This window comes from Anser cygnoides, chromosome 5, assembly GCF_040182565.1.
Source record: "Anser cygnoides isolate HZ-2024a breed goose chromosome 5, Taihu_goose_T2T_genome, whole genome shotgun sequence".
NCBI lineage: Eukaryota > Metazoa > Chordata > Aves > Anseriformes > Anatidae > Anser > Anser cygnoides.
In genome coordinates, this window is record NC_089877.1 from 33,390,684 (window position 1) to 33,410,334 (window position 19,651).

The 19,651-nt window shown below is 40.6% G+C and overlaps 1 protein-coding gene and 1 long non-coding RNA gene across 2 annotated transcripts; one reads left to right on the forward strand and one right to left on the reverse strand.

Annotated features, from left to right (window-relative positions):
• The first annotated feature begins 144 nt into the window (after nt 1–144).
• On the forward strand, nt 145–4,670 carry OIP5 (Opa interacting protein 5). Its single transcript, XM_048065098.2, has 5 exons — nt 145–429; nt 505–571; nt 1,053–1,175; nt 1,720–1,801; nt 2,571–4,670. Exons 1-5 carry the CDS (start codon nt 165–167, stop codon nt 2,736–2,738), a joined length of 705 nt encoding a protein of 234 aa, XP_047921055.1. The 5' UTR covers nt 145–164; the 3' UTR covers nt 2,739–4,670.
• A 1,096-nt stretch (nt 4,671–5,766) lies between these two features.
• LOC106043192 (uncharacterized) lies at nt 5,767–19,651 on the reverse strand. The gene is made up of 4 exons (XR_010831777.1): nt 19,515–19,651; nt 16,869–16,905; nt 16,075–16,303; nt 5,767–14,804 (listed from the first exon to the last, which is right to left on the reverse strand). It is a non-coding gene; the product is annotated as an uncharacterized lncRNA (long non-coding RNA).

Genomic DNA, 19,651 nt, shown 5'->3' on the forward strand with positions numbered 1-19,651 from the left:
TTTTCAAACGCGCCAGGCGCTGCTTGAGCGGGCGCTGGGACGCCCTTTCCCGGCAGCGAGGATTGACACCCCGGCCGCCCAATAGCAACGCGGATTCACCGAGCGCGCTCCAATCGCGAGGCGGGGAGGGCGGGGCGGCGCGCTCGGGCGCCGGGCGGGAGAAGATGGCGGTGCGGCGGCAGCTGTGGCGGCTGTTCCAGGAGCCGCACATCAGCGGCGTCATCACGGTGGAGCAGCCCCCGCCGGCCCCCCCCACCCCGCCGCCACCGCCTCCGGACCCGTCCCCAGCGGAGACTCCGCTGCGGCGGCGGGGGCTGCGGCCGGAGGACTGCGCCGTGTTCCAGTGCCGCGGGTGCCGGGCGGTGCTGGCGGACTCGCTGCACCTGTGCGCGCAGGAGGAGCGGCGGCTCGGCCTCCTCGCCTGCCTCAGTCAGTGCCGGGGCGGGGCGGGGCGGGGCGGGCCGGGCCGGGCGCGGTTCTCCCGGCTCTCTCTTCTCTCCTCAGGAGTCACCGGAGACGTGGCCTGGGAGGACGCGCTGCTGGTGGGCCTGGAGGGAGCCCTGCTGGGCTGGTGCGTAGCGCGGCCGCCTCGTCTTGTCCGGCTGCTTTCTGTCGCAATAAAACGACACCTCCAGTAAAAAGCTTGATTGCTTTCCTCCTCGCGAGGCGATGCTCTGCATTAGCAGGGGGAGCTTCGACATCACCCGTTACGGGTGCAGGCATAGCCCTTATTTCACCACATGCCACACCTGATCTTTACAACTTAAATCTATTTCACCACGTATCACATTCGGTCTTTACAACCTAAATCATTTTGAGACAAAACACTGTGGATTTTTATCTCTAATTGCAACTTCCCATGTTATTACACAGATTTTCTTAGGCAACGTGCCCAACTTCCCGTGTTCATACACTCTGTATTATTAAAGGATAAAGCATTATATTGTATTTTACTGTCCCCGTGAAACTGATGATGTCTTCCAACATTTCTCCAGTATCCATACTTTCATAACTTCTGTTTAATAACGTTATTTTTCCATTTTTCCTTTTAGTGCTTACAATGCGTTATACTGTCGGTCGTGTGGCTCGATGGTGGGCTTCATTCTTTATTCTGCGTTCAGCAACTTGGCTCATCTCCGAGGCTTATTCTGTTTCTTCAAGGAGAGCATCCTCTGGTGAGTGTCCTGTATGTTGATGGTCAAGGATTTCATGGGAATTTGCAAATTTTTAAAGCATGATGTACAACTAGTCTGCAGTTAACAAAAGCTACTTTACTTTTGACTGAGAGCGTTGATGTGGGATTTTAATATCCTCTGTGTTTACATTGTTTGTGTTGGCATGACTCCATTTGATTTGCCTTATGCTTTTGGAGTATCCTCACATTACATCAAAGTTTAAATTTAGTTGTTTCCAGTGCTGAAATCTTCTTCAATTCCAGATCCACTTAATTAACGTCAGATATCAAAACAGTTCCATGATAGATGGACTTCATTATAGAAACTGTAAATTATGTTTAGCTGGTAACGTGGGGATTTTATGATTTGAAAGTAACATATTGTTTTGGGTTTTTTTAGTATTTTCATAATTAATGGGGTACTTTAGGGAAGAATTTTATATCTGATTTAAAATCTTAAATAACCTGTATAAACAAGGAATGCAATTGTGTGGGCTTTTTAATTGTTTTTCTTTTTTTTTCCCCTTTCCCTATTTGTTTTCTAGCTATCTTTTAAAAAACAAAATAACAATAGAAGCATCTAAGGTGAATTTTCCTGCTTTGACCCTAAAGGAACAACTGGGGAAAGTAAGGTTTCTACATGACTTTGTATGGAAAATAGCAAGAAATACTAATATTTTTTGATATTAGCCAGAAATATGGATACAGTTACCATATTTGCAGTGCTTAGAACTTATCAAGTTCTATCTAACTTTCTGACAAAAGGTTGTTATTCCTTACTGATTATATATGTTTTTGTGCTACTTAAGTGTTATCAAGAGGGAATGGGACTTCTTTACATTTTGAAAACAAAAAAAATTAATGCTTTTCTAAATGATTCTAAATATTACCACTTGTGTTGTCCCTGGAATTGAAAAGTCACCATTGAATAATAATAATAAATACATAAATAACACACACACAAAACTCTGTTGTTAATTTGAAAAGGATTCTAGCAGAGTTGTATTTACAGCTATGTAAGCTCAAAACAGCACGACAACATCAACTCATAGTTTCAGAGACAACACAAGATCCTCTCTTCTTTTTTGGTATTTAAATTGGTTGTTCTATTCTGTAACATGGTTAGTTGATAACTTAGTAAATTGTTTGTCCCATAGCTCAAATATAGTTACTGTGTGTAGGAGACAGCCAATGCATTGGGTGTTTATATGCTTACCTGTTCCTTTTATTCATTTATTTATTTTGGTTTCCTTTCTAAGCATGAAAATGGGCCCATGACATTACTTGAGTTTTGTCATCTTCAAGTGTGTTATCATAACAGATAAGCAGATCATTCAAAGATCCAGTGTTAGAATAACATTTTTCTCTAGTTTTACTACTTCTATTTTTTTTCTAGCTGAAAGAAAAGCTTGTGGTGGTCCACATGCGTCTAGAATTGCTGATAAAGAAGATGGAGGAACTGAAGCAAAAGGACATGGCAGAACAGTATGGCTCTGCATCAGATACAGTTGCCCTAATGCCAGGATATGCAATAGTCAAGACCAACAATAATACGCCATTTTGAAGAACTACCTGGGCTGTTTCTGCATCTCTACTGAGTTTGTTCATTATGAGGAAATAATGCAGCAGAACAGGTTTGAGAGAGCTGATCTGTCGCTATATGTATACAGAAAGAATCGAGACTTAAATGCACCTCTTTGTTCTGAGGGGAACACCTGAAAATCTAATGTTCTTAAGCTATGCTCAGAAAAACGCGTAGCTTTTGGCTGCTCCACGAAGCTTAGGCTGTGAGCCACTGCCTTTGATAGATGTGAGCTGTGAAAGCAAGGAACAGTCTTTTCTTCCCCTTTACTTCTGGTCAATCACAGGAACACTGCTCTCCTGAAACTGTGATGATCTTCCTGCTGCCTTCCCTTGGCCAGTCAAGATGTCTTGTAAAAGGTACCTAATGGGTACTTACTAGCTTTGATTTTTGATTGGATTCTGCTTTTTTTTCCAAACATCTAGAAAGTAATTTGATGGAAAAGAAAGAAGGCTACTTACCCCTAGTTATTGAGACAGAATATCTTTGTCGCTAGTTACCATTTGTTGGAAGACTGGGGGGTCCTTTTCCTCCTCCTCCTGCTGCCTAAAGGGCTTGAAACTGAATTCTTGAAACTGTCTGTAAAATTTAGTAGCTTCATGTATCAGTCTGGAGAGGGTTCTATTTACTTGATCAGATTCATTCCAGTGATTCAGTTTGCCATTCCCTTTTTTCTGCTTTCCATATGCGATTGGCAGATTGCACTGTGTTGCTGATGATACTGGTACTCTCTGCATTTCATGGTCTTACTTATTTGTAAAATAACTCTTGTAACAGGCTTGGAGCAGAGGGGATGAAACTCACTGCAAGGCACCTTGCAGGCTTATGTGGACAGCTGGTATTTATGCTACTACTTATGTTCAGTGTGCTGGTTTTTGATTAAAAGTCCTGGATTGTCTCCATTTATTCTGATTAAGCAATAACAATATCAAGAGCCATTCTGCTGGGAGAGAAGCAGCTCCCTCTGTTAAATTCTAACAGTACATGCTCTCTAAATGATGATTATCATCATCAGTGTTTTACAACTTTGACAGGTGTAAGCACATAAATGCAGTACTTCTCAATGACAGCTAAATTTGGGCTATCAGAAGTAACTACCTGAAATAAATGTTACACTCTGGTAAGATCTGCTTCACTGCCTGTAATGATTAATGTTATCATCTTCTCCAAAATGTGCTCTAGCCTGAACCTTTAACTGGAGAGCTGTTTTTTTCAACAGTTCTCACTGTACATTCATGTAAAGTTTGGAGTTGTATATGGTTACCTCATTACTAAGAACAAAGACTTTTTTTGAAATTTATTTTTACAATACTTCTGCATTATGTTTAACAGCCTCTTTGTCTTTAACTGGGGTTTTGTGACTAAACTCACCTTGTGCAAATATCCTTCCAATCTCATGTAAGTGTTTTCCTTTGTAAAACTTCACCTTTTTGTTACTTTTTAAGTGTCAGTTCTTCTGTTGCATCAGTCCAAGAAACACGATAGGTAATGGGACTATTCACTTCTGCCCATTCATTCTGGTTTCTGCATTGACATTTTTTCGTGTTATATACTTCACATTTATACTGTGTATAATATAAATAGTGCAAAATTGTCCTCCTTCATTTAGCTAAGTACGCACCCCTAAGAGGAAAAGAAAGCTGTCAGTTGCATTTTTTTTTTATTATCTTTACTGTTGTAAAGAAGACTTAAAAAATAAAATTGCTGAAATTCAGAAATATCTTGTGTAATATCGTGAGTTGTAAGCTTTTCAATTGTATTTCACTAGTCTTTGGAACTGGGAAGACCTCAGCTCCATTGAGTCACAGTGCGGTCCTTTGTGTCTGTCAAATCATGGTTCTTCTTGGCACTATTGCCTGTTGTATCTGATGACACTCACAGCAGTACAGAGTTTTAAATAAAACCTGTTTTAAGAAGCAAACCACCTTAATCTACAAAATGCAAAATAAGTACAACAGTATCTTCAGTAGTTTAGGAATAACAGTTACTAAGATACCAACTTAAACTGTAGCCTTAGGTTTTAAGTGATGCTTAAACTTTTCTTCCTAAAAGATTTGATTCAGATTTTGATCCTACAGTCTGTCCCAGATTCAAATTCCACTTGAATCTACAACTGGAGGGTGAATATTCTTTTTTTTTTTTTTCTCTCTACTGTGGAACCTAATCTCCTCTAGCTAGGCATCTTGAGAGCTGTGTTGATACTTTCAGTGCAGCCACAGCCAGTCTGGCTCAGGAAGGAGGGATTCTCTTTAACTAAATACCTGATTTAAAAACACAGCTGAAGGTCAGGCCACAGCTCTCTTTATTCTCACATGAGTTAAGGAGCAGCTGTCTCCTGAGAAAAGCAAGCAGAAAATGAAACAAATGAAGGTGGTTTAGCAGGCTACTGAAGTCGCAATCACACAGTGAATCTTTTATAAGCTCACATAAGGGTCAGCAATCCTGTAAGAGGTTTTAGAAAGCTGGTGGTGTTGGGAGCCATGGCTTCTTCAGCACAGTCCTCATGAGGTGGTGTCTTGCTGCTGTGTTACAGCACTTCACAAAACTGCTTTCAGCAGCAACTGCAAGGAAAGTTGTGCTTCCCTGTAGGCTGTGAGACACCAACCACCAAAGGAATTTGAGCTGCCAAAACTATAAACAGTCCACATATATGTGAAACACTCTTGAGACTTACTCCTTTTAGGCGGTCTATCTTGCAAGCAACAGAAGCTTTCTGCTACCATCTGAAATAACCTTTGAAGCTTCGATTTGTAAGTTGCCCATCTTGAGTGGAGTGGCAATTTTTCTTCAGGTGCCTTCCAGGAAGTCGAAGACTTTTGTGTCTGAAATCTGCTGCAACAGCTGGATCCAAAGCATATCCAAACATATGCAAGTTTAGCTCAAATTGTTAAGCTTTGTCAAAGGCACAGCAAGTACACACATCTCAGAAGTGGAAGCAGTTAGCACCTTGTTGAAGATACAGCGCACTGTACCTTGGTTAATCTATCTTTTGAACAAATGACACACCAGGTTATAGTGCATTCTCAGCCTGTGCTGCTTTATTGCTAAAAAAATTTGTATACAGGTGCAGAGTTTCCAAGTTCATTTTTAAACAGTTCCTCTTTACAGCGTCAAAAGAATAAAATCTTATCTTGAAATCCTCAAAGATGCATAGATATAAAAGCAAGCTGCCTTTTGGAAAAAAAAAAATAGAATTTGCAGGGAAACATTCTTTTACTGTTACCATGTAAAATGTGTGCAATGGGAGTACGTAGTGATACCAGTAATCTCCACTAACCCTTGTGAGCAATGCCATCAGAAGTTCAGTATAAGAAGTCTTCCCTAACTTGTTTAAGTATTAAGATAATTTTTAAGAAACTATAATTAATGCTTCTCCTTTGCTGTTGTATTTCTCAAAAGGAGGATATCTTCACTGAAGTCCTAAAGTAGCTTACTTCCCCAGGTTTTATATTGACAGGGATAAGCATTAACAACGGATACAACTGCTTACTCACCACACAAAAGAAAACATGTAACAGGGTTTAAAACCGCATGAAGTGTTCTAAAGAATATCCTCTAGGCATTAGGTGGCCATGGTTAACTGCTGGGCTAAACCCTTTTTACAAATAGATTCCCTTTTAGCTTGAAGAAGTTGGCTCAAAGGATTTCATTTAACCTAACTTTGATACTGTAAAATAGTTAAATATTCTCTAATAATATTCCTATCTTCATTTGGCAATTCTTGTATATCTAGAAAGCATTCATGAGAAAAACACAGCCCCCGTTCTAAACCCAAATCATGGTGCTTTATGGACGCTTGGCTACGAAGCATGATCAGGATTTAACTTGACACACAATTTCTTCCTCCAAGACACTTCCTCTTTCTGCTTAAGAAAGGGGACTGAGCCTCTGTACATGGAGAAGTGTTCTGCACAAGTTAAGCCCACCTACAAAATTAAGCTAAGCTAAAAGTATGGAATTCTGCAGTAACATGCTAGTATTCTACGTGATTGAATACTTTAAACTAGGAAAAGCATTAGTGACAGACACTGCCATGCGTTCTATGTTATTTTCAAACCGCCAGCAGAAATTCACTGCAGTACCCACTAAAAGACTTGGAAAATATTACAGAGAGCACAGTAAAAGTTTACGGAAAAATGGCACCCAAATTCCCTTTTATTTAATAAGTGAAATAAAGAAAAAAAGACTATATTGCAACCTGTGTTGCAGAAGATAAAGACCTTCAGTGATCAAATCTCATTTTTTGTTTTTAAAAATCTCTTTGTCAAAGAACTTAAAAAATATACAAGATTACCAGTATTTTCAGGTTCATTCCTGCAGGTGCCATTATTGCTGGCTGGTACCAGTATGCTTCAGTACAGCTGCCTATGTGGCTAGAGTTACCTGAAAATACTGTCTGTTAAAAAGCTATTCAACACCTGAAATATTTGTACTGTGCTTATTAATTTCAGTCTTCTCCAAATAATTTCTCTCACCAAGTACAAGCCTATTACCTACTGTCTGGCAAATACTACACTCAATTTGAGTCCGTTGTTTCTGTTACTGTGGATTTTTTTTTTTATTTTTTTTTTTACCAGTTGCTCCCCCCCTGCACCTTGAAAGAAACTCTGCACCCTTTTCCTTGCTACAGCTGCAGCAGGTGAGAAACCTCATCTCGCCCTTAAACATGCTTAGTCCATGCCCTGCTTTTTACATGCTCAGGGCACTAAAATGAACCAGACAAGAGGTTATAAAGGCGAGTTCTGCTGATCCTGGTTCCTGATTTACAGTTTTGGTGCCATGCTTCTGTCCCTATCTATACATTCTGCCCCTTTCTCTACAGAGGCAGCACATTCTCTAAAAAAAAAAAAAAAAAGACAAAAAAAACAGTTTGAGAATCAAAGTTTGAGAATCAAAGCAGGAAGTTCAAGCTATTGGTATATTAATTCCTATTGCTTCGTTATGTATAAATGCATATCTCAATTTACTGGTAATAACTACATTACACTAGACATTTTGAATCATGCATAATTAGAATACTAGCTCTAAGATTTGGTTTGTGGGCCTGTGCCACTTTCCTTCAGTTTCTCCATGCACTTCTTTATGCCTCAGGCATCACAAAGTAGTCTTCTTTTATTTGACCTGCAAACACACTCGTTTGGAGGGGAAGAGGAAAGAAGCAGATAAGACTTACACAGGACACACTGAACAGTAAGTTACTTTTTATCTTTAACCTTAAATCTTGTAAAGCCTTAGGGAATCTGTCTATCCTATAACCTGGTACATAGGCTCAGAGACGGAAACACACTCCTTGCTTATGTCAAGTACACCTACGCTTTCTCTAAAACTCAGGAGATAGTGCTGAGCAGACTGAAAGGGAATAGAAAGCAGAATTCCTGGTTAGTGTTCTGCACTGTTAAATGAGACACCCTGGTTCAACTGCTGGCTTTTGCGTGCCAGTCAAAGTGCTATAGGGGCAATATGCTGGATCATTCAGTAAAAGAAAACCAGTGGAACCTCACTCAAACTGCCATTTATGCAGCTCTGTACCTGAACAGCAAGCAGGATTATTAGGTTTTGAAGGAAGACCAGACTCTTTCCTAGGGAAGTAATTATTTGTAAAATTGGTTATCCATCAAAAACTCTTCTATCCTTCTCCGCTCAAAACCACTGCCAGCTCTTGTCAGTGTAACCCTTGCATAAAGTGTCAATGTCCTGAAGCACGGTACAATTTGTTGTCATTCACTATCAAGTAGTCTGCAAACATTTTTTTTTTTTTTGTCCTAAATTTGATAATTATGCTCAGTTGCAGAAGTTGCAATCCTCAAGCTGCAATTCCCAACGCAAGTACTGGCTAGATCTTCTACAGCAGAACCACTGGGTAAGGAACAGTACACACACATGTATCACCTGGGTTCAGTAATGCTGATGGGGTCATGCCAGTAGTGGTCACTGCACTTTTGATACCCCACACTGCAGTGTGGTAGCATGTAGCACTGCTACTTAGTTTTAGCAGCACTGAAATCAAGGGGTTTGGAGCAAAACGCATGCCATAGTATGACAGCTGAAAGGCAATGGGATTTCCTTTGTGGCTGTGAATATTAATTTCTAACACAGTACCCCATGGAATTCAGATCTTTATTAAATCTGAACTGGGAAGAATATGCAGATAGCTCACCTCGTTACATCAGCCTCAATCTCCCCTCCTCCCCCCTTCTCTAAATGAATAAAGCCTTGAAAATTTCTATTCAGCCACAAATTTCATACTTCTGAAGTCTGAATGTGACCATGTTTTCATTATTAATTCATTACGTAAATGTACTTGCTGACCACAGACTACAAGAAATTTATAATTTATTTAATGTAATCAGATCACAATCAAATTAAGGCTCCCTATGGCCAGCTTCCAAGTTTATCAATAATGCAATAGCTGGAATTTAAGCTGATTATAACTTTCCAGATCAGTTAGCTTTTCATACACATATTAGCCAACATTTAATTTAGATATGCTTGTGCTTATCTTAATTACATTACGCTGTAGAAACACTCACAGCCCTTAACAGTCCCACTATCAACTTACAAAGAGCCAAAAGGCTTCACCCATGTAATTTCAGAACATCAGAAGCTTCCCTTCAGCTGGAAGTTACATTCCAAACTACTTCAACTTTCTAGCAGAAATCTAGCCAGATAGATCTAAACTTCTGATGTAATACTTCTGTTAGGAACACACTATTATCTGCTGGGCCATGCTGTCTCTATAGACCATGTTTCTGCACTGAAAACAGCATCAACTATAGACATTTCAGAACTTCTGGGGCTCTTTTATGTAACCCTTTGATAGCAGATACTTTGCTGGGTGCAGAGGCTACAGCTGTAGATCAATATCCCTTTCTGTTACCAGAGGCTTCACCGTACTTGTCTCTGCAAAACTTCAGGCATTAACAGAAATCAATGGCTTGGAACAGAGTGTTTAGCAAGTCTAAAATTATTTTTGCTGCAGAGTAACATTTTTAGGATCCTACAATTGTCCTTTGGGATGAAGAAATGTTTTCAGTGTCAAATGTTATCTAATAAATTTCTTTTTTAAAGACCTGTCACCATCTCAGGTTGGTCTTTTTAAACAAAGAAAATAAGTACCACCTACAATAAAATGCATTCTAACTTCAGAACCAAGTTCTTTCCACAGTCCAGTATATGGAAGGGTTTAGTTTCCCCTCAGAAAAACCAAGCAAGTGCTAGACTGTAAAAAAGGGAAATTTCAGCTACCCTTTCAGAAAGAACTGTCTGCACTTCCCCCAGCACTCACTGACAGTGCTTCAGATGTGTTACAAAGCTAAACAGTTTTGTTTTTTTTTTTTTTAATATCATTAACTAAGTATTCAAGTGCCAAATTCCCTCCAATGAGAGGAACATTAAGAGGAATTCACCCATCTTAGGAAAAGAGACTTTTCATGCAACTCCCTGCAGCACAGAGCGCCACAAACTTATTTGGTTATTACCCACCTACTCTACTGTACAGTCTTGCTAATGCAAGTTATTTACTATCACATGCAAAACAGTTATTGCTACTAAAGTTCTATTTTCTTATTAAATCATCTTATGGCTTTGTTTGCATCAGGGATTCTTCCCCCTACATACTGTGCTATTTTGCATTCCAGTTTCAGAGGTATTTTTCAATTGATTCTCCCAAGCACTAAACTACTTTATTCAATGGTACAGCTACTTCCGTTCAGAATTGAACCTAACTCTGAGCACAGGTCCCCCAGAGCTCTGCTGTAAATGGCCCAACCACCCAGTTTTCTTGGAAACTTATCAGATGCAGAGGGTCGGGGTGGGGGGTTTGTTACACACATTAACTCTGCAAGGATTACTGGTTTTGCACCAAAGAACATGCTACTTGATTAATTACTTTAGAAATACATCCTATTAAAATTACAAAACCAAGCTACCCATTCCCTCCCTCCTCCTAATGGCCATTTACAGGCAGGTCTCAGGGAAAAAAGATGCAGTATCCTCTCTAAAGTGACAGAGAATTTTGTTCTTGTAAAAGAAATGCGTGAAGAGCAACACTGGTATCAAATAAGACTTTTTTTTTTCCTAGGAAATGAGAGAATGCCATCCACAGAGCATCGCTCATCTCAGGAATCATACCAGTCTCTTATTTCACCAGTCCAAGCTGCCCATTGCGTGCTAAATCAGTTGAACATTCCCTGGTCTAAACTTTCCTTCTGAAAAAAGCAGAGGGAGAGACATAAGTTATTAAAATTGAGATTAGAGCTGGAAAGCAATACTGGAAGTTACCCAAAACACAGGATATTGAATTCTCAATAATACAGGGGTGGGGAATCTATGACCCATAGGCTAGATATAGCCTGCTGAACAGATGCAGTCTGCAATGTTGGTTTTCAACAGCCCTTAATCTTATTATATTCTCTCTTATTAAGATGTGTGTAAATGCAGGATCCACCAAAGGTGTTAAAAGATTCAATAGGACTTCAGAAATAAAAAAGGTTTTCCATTCCTGCAATAATGGACAAAAGTATTCTACTTATAATTGGAAGAAAGCATTTTGCAACCAGTAACTAACTTAGTAGATGAGAAGGATAATGTTTAACTGGTTCTAATAATTATGTAATTGGATTTGATTTTTTTTTCTTAATAGATTTTGTAAATAATATTAAGGTAGTAGAGATGTGCACAAAACAAACACAAACTCTTTATCACATTCTTAATTCTGAGTATATCATAGGATGGGTAATAATTAAATGGAAAATGCTGCTCATAGAAGAACACACCTTCAACAAAGACTAAAATGAAAAGAATCACTGGTGACAGAGATGAGAATTCTGGATGCTTACATACACTAGTTCACTATTGCAGTTGGACAGAAATACTAAAAACAAAGTTAACTATGACTCTATGAAGCCCATTAAGTGAATGCATTCACTTTCTAAAGATAGCATTACCACTGTCACAGGGAGGATACTGCATATTTAGACCATGTTTGTGACATTTCTACTGTATCCTTTCTATTGTTAATTACATTATCATCACTGCTTATTAATAAATTTGTCACTCTGAAATTGTAAAAATACTACTAGGCTCATGCACTGATCCTAACATGGCACTACTGTTTGCTACAAAGCACTAATGCTTATGGAACTATACACATCTCAAAATGGAAGACATTGGTGATTTTGTTGTTTTCAAACAACTTGTAACATCATTTTGTCCACAAGTATTAAAATATATATATGTATATATATATGATCTATTGCACATGCCCCTTGTTTTTGTAATCTTTCACATGGGAAGATTTCCAACCAACACAGAGAAAAAGTGGAGCAAGAAAAAGTAAGTAGGCTGAGGCAGCATTTCCTAACACAGCACTTTTATAAAGAAGCTGGCTGGAAAGGTACGGCTGTGGGGGTCTTCTGGGCATGCATTGTTGGAGTACTAGTTCTGTGAAAGCCACAGATCTTTAGCCCTGCTAAAAATATTACGTTCTAAAAGTAAACTTGAAAGCTTATGTTCTTACGTTATCTGGGTTAGAAGTCAGGAAAAATAGTTTTTTTTTGTTGTTGTTGTTACAATGCAGGGTTACAAAATGTTGAGGGTTATTCTTACGGATGTGGAAATCAAGTAGCATGAATTGTCTACTCTCTAGTCAGAAAAATTATTAGTTTTTGTACATATCCACAAAAGATAAAAATACATTCCTGTTCCCCAAGTATTTTGTCACCCAGCTATGCAAGAAACAACTGCTAGCTCTAATGTCAGAAGGACAAGTATGGGCAAAAGGAAGAAAAGGAATTTCCCACATTTAGGATCAGATGTTTCTTATACCAGATACCTTCCAACAACGTATAATCCTATGATATTAACAGTATTTTCCATCACTTAGAGATGGATCCTGCTTCTACAGACATCTACATTAAATCCTATTGGTTTCAACAAAAGGAGGACCTCAAAGTAAGTGTGCTTTTCTAGTTGTGTCTAAAACCAGAAAATTCAGACCACTTTCAGCAAAGACATCCTATATTCTTAAAAGAAATCAGGCCAAGTTGGTGGTTGCCTCACCAGGATTAACGTAACTCATCTAAACTAATAAAAGAAACACAGCTCATTGCAATGTTGCATACAATTTTAGTGCACCTCTCTGCTCATTACAGTTGGCATTATTTTGATACACAGTGTCTTTCCTACTCTCCTTAGCTTTCATGTCTGATCTTTGCTTCTTGGAAACAAGCTGTCATTAAATCTTATTGTTACAATGCAAGTCCATACACAGATCTAACTTTACTCCAAAGACCAGGATCAACACCAACACTCATCCTTACTCTGCTGTGGAACGTGGTCCCCACAAAATTTCACTACATTTTAAATATCACAATGCTGCCCTCGCCATCTATCATCAGGATTTAAGAAGGATTTCAACTGTTGGCTTTTTCAGCCATTTCCAGGCTGTCTGGCTCTCTCCAGCAGTTTTCTAAAGTGAAAAATAGAACAAACCAAAACAAAAAAACACCCCACCCCCCAACCATGTTATTATCCCTCCAAACCTATTAAAAGAATCTATATACCTTTATTTGATCCAAATTTGAAAATATTTTAAGCTAGTAAATCACATTTTCTAAATCACAAGTGTGGATTAAGGTGCACTAAGAGCTCCAGACTTGAAATGGAGATTTCTTTTTGCCAAGAAACCTTATTTGCCATATACAATACCATAGCAAGGAGCATGTGAACAGTACAAACTCCCACCTCAGAATGGTCAAAAATATCCTATATAATCACAAACGATGTAGACAAAGAATCTTGTGTAAACATAAGAACAACAGATAGCGCCTTAGATTGGGAAGGAATAGGAGGAACCAGAAAAAGGCCCGGCCTAAGCATTTCTGCTCTCTGTCAAGCCATACCTCTTACGCGGCTACCAGCTCGTTCTACCGGGCCTAGATGATGGAAACATACAGGTCATCTCAGTTCTCAGTCACAGAAGAATAAAAAGTGTCTGATTCCATCAGCAATATGAAAAGCTGAAACTGTGGAAAGGAAGCTGAGCGGACAAACCGCAACTTTACACCTCCGGTCTCTTCCATCCCACCAGAAGTTAATTTCTTTAAATAAAGAAAGAAATTCTGCCCCATCTTTTCAACTGTAGAATGTTCCTTTTGCTGCTAAGGATTTATAAAAAGCCAAAAGGAGGGAATGATATAACACAAACCTAATCATTATCCTGTAACCCTGAAGGTCTTTAAAGCTTCATTTTTCTTTGCTAAAAATGAAGTGGTGCAGAGTAATTTCTCCTTCTGGTGAAAGCTCTTCATATCCAGCACTTATGTGGGTTTACACATGCAAATATACATTTTGATCACAGATTGGGACGATGCCGTTACACACTACAGACACAGTGATTCTGCATTTGTTCCTCTGCATTAGCTGCTTTATGTGAGTTGACATCAAGACATCTATCTACAAAGTCAAGCCAGGTTCCTGGGCTACAAAATACCTGTTATGGGACTTCTCCAATTGTTTGGTAAGTTTCTTCCGTATGTCAGAGCAGAAAATATGTCCTCGTTTCCTGCTGAAACTTTTCATACATGTCAAGTTTGGCATGGCAATGCATGCAGATGCTTTATATGCCAGGAATTCCAGTATGACACAGTGAAGAACTTATCCTTCCTAAAATGAAGAAGGAGATAGATATCAGTGAAGAACATCAGCTTGCACTTCCATCTGATTTCAAAGTTTTTCTCATTTTAAAACAGAATGCAGAAAGCTGGATGAAGAGCTGGCACAGAAGACATTTCTTCAGGGAAACAAATGCTGATTTCTGTTACTCTGCTTTTGAGTTTTGATACTGCAGCGGGGTTGCTTCTGCGGGAGAAGTCATCTGGTGAATTAAGCGTTGGGTGAGATGGTTGATGCAGGAAGTGAAGAGATCTTTGTTCATGCAGCTCCATGGAAGTGAAGGACAAGTTTTTGCTTGCTAGGAGAGACGTGTCCACATCTCACAGCCTGTGAGCAAGCAACAGGACTATCATCTTCTTAAATTTCAGCAAGGATCTGGAATTCCAAAATGAAAGAGAAGAGAGGTAGTTTAGGAAACAGAATAAAAAATATTTGACATTAAAATGCCTACTGGTTCATTACTTTAAAAATCTGAATCTAATGGAAAAAAAAATAGTTGGCTTCACAGTCTGCAATAATCCCCTATTCTATAAAATTTTCTATCTACCTGCGTATGTCCATAAGCTGGCTAATGCAATACTACAGAAATGCTGAACTACATGCTTACTCAGAAGCAGTGCATCCAAAAATACACTGGTGTTAATAAGCTATGAGGCTTCATAACTGTGGCTCTGACACATAACATGACAATGTTGAGGTATCACCTGAACACAAATAGAATCATCGAATGGTTTGGGTTGGAAGGGACCTTAAAGATCATCTGGTTCCAACCCCCCTGCCACAGGCAGGGACACCTCCCACCAGAACAGGTTGCCCAAAGCCCCATCCAGCCTGGCCTTGAACACTTCCATGGATGGAGCATGCACAGCCTCTCTGGGCAACCTGTTCCTGTGCCTCACCATCCTCTGAGTAAAGAATTTCTTCCAAATATACCCCTTGTCATATCACTACGCTCCCTGATAAAGAGTTGATCCCAACACGGAGAAGAGAAGGCTCCGGGGAGACCTTATAACGGTCTTCCAGTACCTAGAAGAGGCTTACAAGAAAGCTGAAAGGAGGGACTCTTTGTCAGGCAGCATAGCTATAGGACAAGGTGTAATGGCATTGCACACAGAGAGAACAAGTTCTGCTATAGTGGGTCACAATTCAAAGAGACTATGAACAATCAGCTAATTAACTACAAAACTGTCAGTGCTGTAGAGGAAAAACACACTTATGACAGCTGTAAAGTCCACAGATTAGATCCTTTTTTTTTTTTTTTTTTTTTCACCCACTGCTCCCCACTTGTCCACAGTGTAGACATACTTTAACAACTGCCGTCTTGTCACTGACCTCCTGGCCTTTCACCAGTGGCACACCTGGTACTGCCTAGTCACAGAAGCTGTTAAGACGTGGAATTTTTTCCTTTAAGTTTTATGCCAGCCTGGATTAGAAGGTAACATGTATGCAATTCTGCACAGTGCCAGAAAAAAAAAAAAACACCACTACCATTCTCCTGTACAACAATGAGTGATATGAAAGAGGAAATATTTTTTGTTTGGTTTCTCTTTCTCAAATATAAGCGCATGAGGACACACCATATTTTCTACTTCCTTCCACTCTTTTCTCTGGCCTTTCGTTGACTTTCTTTTATTATTCTAATTACCTTAATCCTTTAGTTGATCAAGTTCAAAAATAATCTTCTGGTGATAATTTTCAACTCCTATGGTAGAAGTAGTGAGTAGACTATGGAAATGGCAATACACCACGTCACCATCACTTTTTCTCCGAGGCACTCAAATATTTCAGCTGATCATAAGCTTGACCATCCATGCCCACGCTGATGGGTAAGTCTTACTCTTGATATGAAGCTGGGGAAAAGCAGACCTGCGGAGCTGCAACAAAACATGTCAAAGGTTTGTGGCAGAGCCAAGAACAGAATCTAGCACTCTGTTATATACCTTAACTACCAGAATATCTTTACTTAATTTACTGGGAAAATAAATAAATAAATTGAAATTCTAGACTTTGATCGTTATCCTTGGAATTTTTGAATTTATTTTCTTCAACTTGATAATTGACATTTGGTTACATTATTGTTCTTCCACTCCTAGTGTTTAACGAATAACAAACCTTTAAAATAACTACTCTAAGCTAATGCAACTGCACAATTAGTGTCTCTTAGCAAAGTAAAATGACAGCATGGAACAGGTGTTTTGTAACTTTCAAAGCATTTATTTTTGTTAGAATATATATAGTTAAGTAAAGGTTTATTTCATGTCAAGCACAAGCTGAAAGTTGACACTGTGGCAGCATGCCAGTTCTCTGAGTGTCCTAAGAAAAAATAAAATCTCAATAACTGATTTACTTGGTAAAGAAAAAAAGAAGGGGAAGGGAGAGAAAACCGACAAGTTTAGTATCGCGTATTTAGTACCGAAATAACCTTATGGCTTTACTCACCATCATTTTTCACCATTCAACGTTCTCTTCAGGGAACCTAGAGAGAAAGAGATGAACAAATTAAATTTATATGTACAAAGCTATTCAGATAACAGACCATTATATGCACAAGGCACAGAAGATTATCTATACCTTCTAGGAACCAGCTAACGTTGTTAGATAGTCTACATTAAACATGTTGATGTCACTTTTCAAATGTTTATAGTCATGCTCCTCTTTCAGAATAAGGAAAAGGATGGTCAAGTGAGTCACACCTAAGTATCAAAGATCCAGGATCTTCTTGTTCCATCCTCATGTCCTCAGTTCTCACCCACCCAATTCAAGCCCTCCCCCAAGAACCTGACAAGCACTATGAGACTTCAAGACATTAAGGAACCAAATGATTCGCAAAACAATTAATTTGATAATTATCAGTTATCAGGAACTCTCTAACACTGTTTTAAGGTATCCAACAGATCTGGCTTTCCAAAATGGTTCCAAAAATTTCCCAATGTTACCTCTCCACACTGTCGCTTGCCCCCATCTCTCTACTTTTAAAAAGGTATCTAAATCCACTCTATGCAGCACTATAGCAAACTGCAGTAGAACTGGAGAGAGAAAGGGAGTGCCTGGGTGGGGAGGCTCCAAACGGGACACAGAAGAGGGACGGGGCTCTCAGAAGGGCTTGCGTTGCCAGGACCCCACTTAGCAAGTCCTCCAAACCACAGCACGTCCCCCTGCAATTTCAGAAGATGCCCAGATCAGGATACAAAGAACAGAGCGAGACAGGGTGGAGACACAGGTCACCAACAGGGTATGCTAAGGCCTATCGGGGACACAGAAGTCACCAGCTTGGGAGTCCAGAGGACATGAGGACTTGCCAGCTGATGTCCCTCATCCTCTGCAAGGGGCCCCTGACAGCTGGACGCATGGCTTAAACACCCCTGCTACAGTGCCTGGCCGCTGTATAGACATCTCGGGCACTGCACAAATGCAGCTGTTTATGAGATTACAAGCCTAAGACACTGTAACCTGTTTTGTTTCACTTTTTATTTTAAATAAATTCACCCTCACCTCCTGTGAGGTTTCCAGTGCATATTTCCTACCCTTTTAGCACAATAGGGTAGGATAATAACAATACTTCCTACAGCAGGAGACGACCGCTTTACAGCTGAGATTTCTATTCCATGATACACACACCAAACGGCTCCTTGAATGCTGTTTAAGCAAAGAAACATCCCTACCTGAACATCTCATTTTAGAGTGTTTTTTTTTTTAAATCAATCCTCCGAAGACTGTGTGGGCCTCTGTATCTTGCATTCAGCTAACCACCAACACATCAAGACTCCTTTCAACCCTCGTTCCTTTTCTAGTTTTTAAGAATGAACGTGGGAGGTGTTCAAGAGAGACTCCAGACTCTTCACGGATTCAGTCAGAATGCTTAGCCTTAGTTGGCCCCTGGTTTTTGACAGCCCTGAGATGAGAGGTTACCATCGTAAGAGGCACAGCTTACTCCTGCAAATCTCTATATTGCACAGGCTCACAGCACTGTGAGCAAAATTTTAAAGCAGTGCACAGAGTTGGTTTGACATACGCCAGGGTAACAGAAAACTCTGCTTTTTTTGATGCTAATTCTCACAGTTCTTAAGCGTTCAAAGCATTTAAGAATAAATATTAATCCAAGGGTATTTACTTACTGCTAAAAATACTGTACATGTACAGCTTATTATTCTTCTAATTATAGCATAAAGCAAAGTTATCTTTGTATGTAACATGCCAAAGGCAAATCCCTTGGCATATTCTAACAGCTCACACATAGACCTGTATAAGTAAGTATTCATCATCAGCAGCATACTATGCCTTAATGTTATGTTGCCCATGAGCTGCTATTACTGTTACCAGGTGAAAAACACAGCACAGGAAATATACGTGTAATATAGCACATGGTAAAATACACCTTTAGAAATTTATCTCTCAAGCAGCTACCGCTTTCAGAAGTAGTTGCCACAACCACACTTATTACGTTTCTTTCGCGTTATTTTATCAGTTACAAACATCTTCCTTATTAGTCATGTAGGATAACAGACCACGTCTCTTCAGGATCTGAAGCTGTGCTTCCCGTTTAGGTGCTTTATTTATTTATTTATTTAACTTTTACCTGACATTCACACTGAAAATGCAGCCACGTAGAATCACGCGATGAACTAGAATTTTAAAGAACTGCTATAAAACACAAGGGATTCCACGCCGAGTTAATCCTTTTGGTTTCAGTACGAAGTCCCATTTACAAAAAGAATCGGAACAGCACCGTCCTACGGCACAGGGAACTCCAAGCGTTTTGCCCCGACAACTCAGGGCGCACCAGACCTGGGCGTGCAGGCACGGCCAGGCGCTGCTCTCACCAAAAGCCCCGGCAGCCGCCCCGCGCTGCCCCCGCTCCCCTCAGCACGCAGCAGCCCGCGGCGCCGCTCCCCCCGCCGCCCGCTCCCGGCCCCTGAGGGGTGAGGGCGGCGGGCCCCGCTCGCAGCCCGGGCCCCCAGCGCAGCGGGAGGCCGGGAGCCGCCCGGCCGCGCCCGCTGCCCCCGCCCGGCCCGGCTGGGCTCGGCCCGGCCCCTCAGGCAGTGGCGGGTGCGAGCTCGGCCAGGCCGGTCCGCGGCGGGCGCTCACCTGAGCGCGGCCCGAGCCGCGGGGCCCGGCCGGCCCCGGCCGCTCCGCCCGCTGCGCTCACGCCGCCATCTTCCCCTCCTCACCCCGGCCACCCGGCGGGGGGCTCGCGGCGCCCGGGCGACGCCGGGCCCGCCCAC